We start from the raw sequence: 8,189 nt of genomic DNA, 5'->3' as shown, positions 1-8,189 counted from the left end.
CTGGGTTTTCCTTGCCAGTCTTCATTAATGGCTAGCACTTACATGAATTAAATGATAGGTTTATTTCTAAATAGCATTAGTAGACACAAACTCACTCAACACAAAATGTAGAATCTACAGCAAGGTTGGAAATGTTGGGTTAACTTGGTAATCCAGAATTTGATTCTGCAAAAAAGTAACATGAGTTTATCTTCTGTATTTTCCTAAATCAAAACAGCAGGATCATGTTGATGAAGCATATGCAAGTTGTCTTTAATACAATTTATCAAATGTGAATTGAATGTTACAATGGCAAGTATAAACTGGCATTAATAAAATCACCTTTTACCTCTTAGATTAGGACTTAATTGACTTAGATTTTTTTTTTAAGTCTGTATTACTAAGATCATAAAAGTTTGTCATCCATTATTATTAAATTTACTTTTAAATATAGCTAGTTATAAAAGAAGATGGCTACTTCTTAGGAAAAAAAGAAATCTGATTCATGTGTAACACAATGCTTCATGAGTCTCTGATCAAAGAAAATTTGATTACTACATAAACTATAGTAATTGCTAGCTTGGAAATTCTGGTGCATACAAATCAACTGGCCAATTTTGTAGAATCAACAGACTTTTTGTATGGTGGCCATCATTGTTTCATAGATAACCAAAAATAGAAATTAGTAATTATTTGAAACATCAAATAAGGTCCAAAGACGTAGAAGGGTGGGGTGAGGAGCATCCTTAAAAGAAGGGCCAGTCCATGACTTCTTTAATGCAGCTGCATGGAGGGGAAGAAAAGGACGAATCATAACTTTGCGTATCTTCCTGTCCCCTGACCCCTTTACAATTTTGTTCTCTTAGCTTCATTACGTTATTTTTGTAAGTTATTTCCAGGTTAAGACAAGACAAAGACTTTTTGAGAAAGAACACCAGGAATAGGTTTTGTGTAGTTTTTCCTTTCAAAAACTAGTCTTTGGGTATAGCCTAATAACTATCATGGGAATCTGGGAATTAATGATTATGTTTAAGCCCAAAGTGTTGTGTATTTTAGTTAGAGGTTCAGAATTACTTAGCAACTACCTGAATAAACTGAAAACTAGGCCAACTGAGTTCAAGTAGTCAAACAGCTGTTATACTACAAATACTAATACTACCTTCTAAGTAGTTTTGATATTCATATTTGGTATCATTCAACTTTTATCCATATTAATCATTGGGGTTTTAACTTGCGCGTTGACTCACTGGAAAAGACTCTGATGCTGGGAGGGATTGGGGGCAGGAGGAGAAGGGGACAACAGAGGATGAGATGGCTGGATGGCATCACTGACTCGATGGGCGTGAGTCTCAGTGAACTCCAGGAGTTGGTGATGGACAGGGAGGCCTGGCGTGCTGCAATTCACAGGGTCTCAAAGAGTCGGACACAACTGAGCGACTGATCTGATCTGATCTGATCTGATGTATTTTTAAAAATTATTTATTAAACTTTCCCTTCCTAGCAACAGCCTCTAAATTTGCTGGTCCACCCCAAACTGTTCCTAGAATATCTCTCTCTCTCTGTAATGCCTCCTCTAAACAAAGCTCTTTGCATGAAGAAACAGATTTTTTCAAAGCTCTGATTACTTCTGGTGGCCCTTTGATAAACTGCTGTAGCCACTCTTGTGCTTCTTTGAGACATTCGGTTTCATCTGAAGACGGCAAGATGTCGTCCACCATTCCTATATTTAATGCTTTTTCTGAATCCAGCTTAAGGGCCCCACTTAATACTTTGAGAGCTTGTCTACCGCCGATGATCTCAACCAGCCGGGTGGCACCGCCCCAGCTTGGTATTATGCCCATCTCCTTGTGGACAAATCTGATCTCACTCTCTGTAGTCATTAACCTGCAAAAAAAAAAAAAAGAAAAAAAAAAAACTAATTGAAAGTATGTATGCTTTAGTCACAAAGTACTACCTATTCATAATCTGACCTGAAATCTCATAGGTCTTTATAGGTAGCTGTGTCATTAAAAATAATGTTCAAAAAACCTGGCTAAGTATAGAATTCAATTTACTACATGGCATTTAGTGCTTCTGTCTGAAAACAAGGTCACCAATCTTGTGTTATCTTTTACTTTGCATATATGAATCTAATCTTGACGTTTATTCTGAAAACCCAATCTAAAGTGAGTGGTAGCCTAATGAGAAAACCTGGATTAAAGTGAATATATGGGAGTAGAAAATGTTAGGTGCATACTATAAAAAAGAAATTATAATAAGTTCAAGTCATTAGTCCTTAGGGTAAAAATACTGTTTTCTAACTTGGGACTTGTTTTTTAGCTCCACTCTTCCCACAAGTATTTACTAAGCTCTATCAATGCCAGGTGGTCTCGATGCAGGACTACAGGAATAACCAAAATAAAATCTGCTCAGTTTACATTCCTGTTAGGAGAGAAAGACACTGAACAACAATATAATGTCAGTGGTGCTACATGCTACAAAGAAAACGGGGCAAGGGACTAGAGTATGAGGATACATGTGTTGGGTGTGTGCCATCTTATATGGAAAAGGCCTCTGAATTTTTGAGCAACTACCCAAGTGAGTGAGCAATGCAAAATTCTGGAAGGGAATTCCAGGAAGAGGGAATTACAAGTGCAAAGGCCTTGAAGCAGAACTGCTTAGTATCTCTGGGGACCAGGCTTATGTAGCAGGAATACAGCGAACAGAAATGGGGGATGAGATCAAAGCGAGCTTATAGGCACTTGGATAGGAGGTCAGATTTTATTTTTTAAGTGTGAGGCTCTTTAGGAGGAGACCATCCAAAGGAGTAGTATCTGATTTATTTTGTAAGAGTTGCCTATTTAGCATTTAATAGCACACCAACTATTTAAGGAACTCTATGTTAACATCCTCGGAACAACCCTGGAGGTATAGTAATATGCTCATTTTGCAGACGGAAACAGAGGCAACAGATGAAATAAATAGCACACCCAAGGCCATGCAGCTATAGCAGGGACAGAATTTTAAATCCAAGCAAGTTAGCTTCCCCACGCATGCTCTAAACCTCCCACTACATACAATAGGTAACTAGGGGAGAGTGGAAGCGGGGATGCTAGTAAGAAAGCTGACAGTGGCTTGGGTTGGACTTGAGAGGGATGATTTCCTACAGCAGGGATTCATTTTCCCCAAATATTGGGACTTTTATGTACAGGATGATTAATCAAGTGGAACAATAAAAGGGAATAAACAAGGAGACTAGTAGGCACAGCAATCATTTACCAGTTAAATATGTGTATGCTGTTATTAATAGGCTGCATAAAGCCACAGTGTTTGGGGAATGCAGCCTATCAGTATTTTGACTGCATGCCTCTATGCATTCACTATTAAAATCTAATTTGGTTTAAAGGTCATGTCTGAATTTTAATTTTTTAAGAAAAATTATTGCTTTCAAGCTACTCATTACAAAAATGAAGACTAAGTTAGTTCTGCATTTCCCAAGTGTTCAATGCCCAGCTGCAGGTGGTTGGTTCTTTCAGCACCAAGAACAACAGACTCTCAGTCTCTGATCCTTTAATCAAGAGAAATATTCCAATAGAGAATTCTCACAAAAGCCTATTTACTAACCCACTGGGAAAGAGGACGTTCTCCTTGGCAGCTGTGAATTCCTATGAGGGACAATCTGCCTCAATTATGGACCACTGTTTTTAGAAGCAAACAGCCATGAAAGTAGTAGTTTTCAATAAATAATTTTCAAATGGGAGGAAGAAGGAACCAAGTGTCTTAAGAATCTGAACTAGCCCCAAATTGTGAGGGAAGAACAGCTTCGTTAAACAGAAATCAAGGTCAAAAGAAAGTAGAAATTACAGTAATGTCTAATAACTGGGAAATAATATTATTAATGTTGAAAATCCTAAAAAGCTTTTCACAGATAAAATTGTCACAATTCCTAATTATGCCCTGGAACTGACATTGATGGCTCAGAGCTATGTCTACAATACAAAGAAGGACTATGTCAGGAAAAAATTCACTTAAAATCATCTGAACATAAAAGCTGGTTAAAGTCCTAGATGTTGGGCTAATGCAGATGAACTTATGACAACAAAAGTTATTATGTATAAAACATATATATATTTGGAATTGCTTGTAAAGAATGCCTTCTAAAGCCACTTCCCTGTTGGCTCAGATGGTTAAGCATCTGCCCATAATGTGGGAGACCCGGGTTTGATCCCTGGGTCAGGAAGATCCCCTGGAGAAGGAAATGGCAATACACTCCAGTACTCTTGCCTGGAAAATCCCATGGACAGAGGAGCTTGGTAGGCTATAGTCCATGGTCGCAAAGAGTCGGACACGACTGAGCGACTTCACTTCTCCTGAAGAATAACATCATCTTTATACTGGTTGTTTTCCTTTTGCCACGTTTTATAAGGTGAGGTATCACTTGTAAAGAACGCTAACAAATCCTGAGGCTGTCCTTGTATAAATACCTGTTGTCATCAAACTCTGACATCCATTCTTTATACGTCATGCCTAGGGTGTACTTGTGAACTGAAGTGCATATTACATTAGAAAATAAGACCAAAAATTTTATTAGTGACGAACACAAAGTAGTTTAACAATGAGAGAAATATGGGACATTTAGATGATAACCCTTCACAAGACTCTTTATTAATCTAAAAGTTCAAGTTTAAATATAAAATTTTCAATGGTGATAATCAGAATTTATGAAGAAAATGTCCCATCAACAAGATGTATCCAAAATTAGAAACTTCTTCCTAAGAGCCCTTACAGGATTATACACGAATTCCTGCTAGTTTAGATGCAGTTATCTGGCACCACGTATAATGTAGTTTCCTGCAAGTGATAATCTATTAATCTATGTAGAAAACTGGAAGACCCAAATCTTAAGATTCTGAAGCCCTATAGCAGACTCATTAAACCATATTAACTCTCTTAGAATTTTGACAAGTAGAACTGTAAGTATCCTCTGACTGTTAGTGTCATTATCGTTGGCAAGGTTGAAAATCTCCTGTGACACCCACTGAGAGGGGTGATAAGGAAATTAATCTAACCTGGATATACCTGGTGTTGTGGTATGGATACATCAGGAAAAACTAACCATAACTTGGAAGAGAGTATCTTTTGACAGGTGTTGCAAAGTCAATGTTGATACCTGAAAAGACTGTTCATTGTGCTACTAATTTCTGATAAGTTGAGCTATAAGTTTCAGGACTTTGAACAAACTTATTCAAGAAAAACAATTACCAAATTGTATTAAAATAGGAAACTTTTTCCTAAAAGTTATTTTTTTTAAGTGTTAAAAATGTTTATTATTAAAGAAAGGTACTTTTCATGAACTAAATGGCAAAGAAATGAGAAACAAATAGATAACTGCACTGGGGAAGAATATAACTTAAGCCAGACTACCAGGCCTGACCACTAGACCGGCTGCATTTTACACCTTGTAAAACACAGCAGAGACCAAAGACTCAATGTTATAAAGAGGAGCAAGAGTAGATTATTTAACATCCCTGGGCCTCTGTATGCTTGTCCAGCAAATAGATATAAAGATAGTATTTATGCCTTAGAATTTCTATGAGTACTACAATAAATGAGTTAATATATGAAAGTTACTTAGGACATATATACACCACAATTCTGTTAATCCTAGAGGAACTTGCTTATACATATATTTTAAAAAAAATCAGTGTGGGACTTCCCTGGCAGTTCAGTGGTTAAGACTTCACCTTTCAGTGCAGGGTATGTGGCTTTGATCCCTCATTAGGGAGCTAAGATTCTAACATGCCTCCTGGCCAAGAAATCAAAATATAAAACAAAAGCAATATTGTAACCAATTCAATAAAGACTTTAAAAATGGTCCACATCAAAAAAAAAAAAAAAAAGTGTGAAATTTTCTGCCTCTGCCACATCTATAGAACACAGTATTATTTATACTTTTATTTGGTATATAAAAACTATGTATTTTATAGCCTCACAGTACACGTATTACATTCTCTGTGTACTAGCTTTCATTATTATCAAGTTGGTTGCCTTAACAGGTAAGTCACTACAAATAATAGCAGTGTTTCTGCTAGAATGGCATTATAAAGTTTTTTGCTGGACTAAAGTCATTCAATCCCTAAAGTATTGAAATGTAAAAGAGCTATACTTGCACTGGAAGCCCAGCAAATAATGATACACTGCTGCTGCTGCTACTAAGTCACTTCAGTCGTGTCTGACTCTGTGCGACCCCATAGACAGCAGTCCACCAGGCTCCCCCGTCCCTGGGATTCTCCAGGCAAGAACACTGGAGTGGGTTGCCATTTCCTTCTCCAATGCATGAAAGTGAAAAGTGAAAGTGAAGTCGCTCAGTCTTATCCCACTCTTCGCGACCCCATGGACTGCAGCCCACCAGGCTCCTCCATCCATGGGATTTTCCAGGCAAGAGTACTGGAGTGGGATGCCATCGCCTTCTCTGAATGATACACTATCTTTCCTCAATATCTGTTAACGGAGACTACAAACTATATACAATTCTTAATTTCCAAATAAAGGTAGAAATAATACTGTGTTCCGTTATAGATATGACTGAAGTGGAAGATTCCAAGTTGATTTTTTTTTAAAAACATAGAAATAGACATATACCTAAGACTAACTTAAGGAATATTGTGCAATATAAGTAAAAGCATAAATATTTAAAATTTTAAAGACAGCAGTCCTGTTATAAAATTAAATCACATGATATCATAAATTTAAAGTCCGGAATCATTGATTTAAATAAACTTTTAGGGTCAGAAATTGCTGGTCGTTTACATGACATTAAGAACAAACCAAATACAACAAAGCAAACTGTAGTGACGTGAGAAATACGGTACATAAGCAGCAACATCTCTGACCGCAAACAATACTTTTTAGAATCATGCCTTGAACACAGACACTTATTTATTTTTGTGCGTACCTTCCTGGCATTTTCTTCCTCCTGTTGTCTATCACATCACAGGCAAATTACAGAAAAGAGAGGGAAAGATCTCAAAGATCCTCCCCTTATCTCACCTTTCTGATTTCCTGCTCTTAGCTGATTGGTCTCATGAGGCTCCATGTACTTTATGTAAAGAGACCGCTTGAGTAAGAAGTATGTGGTTGAATGAAGTTTTTTTCTATTTGTGCATGTGCGCATTTGTGTGTGACGGTGGTGGTACAGTGAGAGAGCAACAGGCAGGAGAATGTTTGGGGAATATAAAGTCTGATTTTAGTATTCAGTTGTAATCCTAGCATGCTCAGAGAAGGGGATGTTCTTGATACCACAGGCTCTGAAGTAAGACTTTTCACATAAAACAGTGATAACTACAGAAAAAGCAACATGCACAGGAAATGTGACTGCTTCCTGAGCTGGACATCTCATATTCAGAATACAGGCACTGCCACAGCAAAAATGGAGTTTGCTTTTTAATGACTCTGGGATGTGGTGGTTAGGGGGTGTGTGTGTGTTTGTGTGCACATTTGTGCAAGTATGAATATTATGTTGTATTTCATGTTTGACTTATTAGGTTAGTATTTTAAGAAAAGGGCTATGTACAGTAGCTCCCTTGGGACAAGCCTGTTTACAGCTCCCTTTCTTTGTGATATACTTTGAACTAAAAGGTAGCAGCTGGAAATGCTAATACCTTTGGCTGAGAGTTACTTATATTCATAAAATCAATGTTCAAGATTGAAAACAAATTAAATAACAGGCTCTAAATTGCATAATTGAGAATTTTATTCCTCTAGGGAGATGACGGAATAAAAATGTGTTTTTCATCCAGTGTATAAACAGCAAAATCTTAAGATACTCCAAAGAAAAACAAAAAGAAAATGCACACAATTCACACAGATACACATCAATGAATATATGAAAATTTATGCCTCACCAAAACTTTAAAAAACACAAAATAAAATTTAATTTTTGATTATCAAAGTTAGAAGAGAGCTTTTAAAAGAGTAATACTTATTGTAAAAAGGATGCTCTCCAATAGACACTCATATACTGCTGGTCGTAGCATAAACTAGCAGAATCTTTCCTGGAGGGTAACTTGGCACTATGTATCCAAACTTTCAAACATGTTCACATTCTTTGACTAAGTACCTGAAATACTTAGTAAGTGTTAGGATTTATAGAATAAATCAAAGAAAATAATCCAAAATGACAAAGCCTTACATATAAGGCAGTTATCACAGCATTAATCATGATAGAGGAA

The 8,189-nt window shown here is 36.7% G+C and overlaps 1 protein-coding gene across 4 annotated transcripts in view; it reads right to left on the bottom strand.

The window, feature by feature from the left end:
- Positions 1 to 43: 43 nt before the first annotated feature.
- ECHDC1 (ethylmalonyl-CoA decarboxylase 1) overlaps positions 44 to 8,189 on the bottom strand; it is a 53,359-nt gene continuing 45,213 nt past the window's right edge. For 2 of the 4 annotated variants that reach the window (XM_024996766.2, XM_024996765.2), the window contains exon 5: positions 228 to 1,863. In XM_024996766.2, coding sequence (XP_024852534.1) covers positions 1,455 to 1,863 — 409 coding nt within the window. In that variant the 3' untranslated portion in view covers positions 228 to 1,454. Of the gene's footprint in view, positions 1,864 to 8,189 lie in introns of all 4 variants that reach the window. The other 2 variants (XM_005210692.4, NM_001035415.2) reach the window with 2 other exon arrangements.

The sequence above is a fragment of the Bos taurus genome, chromosome 9 (genome assembly GCF_002263795.3).
Source record: "Bos taurus isolate L1 Dominette 01449 registration number 42190680 breed Hereford chromosome 9, ARS-UCD2.0, whole genome shotgun sequence".
NCBI lineage: Eukaryota > Metazoa > Chordata > Mammalia > Artiodactyla > Bovidae > Bos > Bos taurus.
Note: the sequence above shows the minus strand (reverse complement) of the source record. Positions and strands in the feature narration are given on the sequence as shown.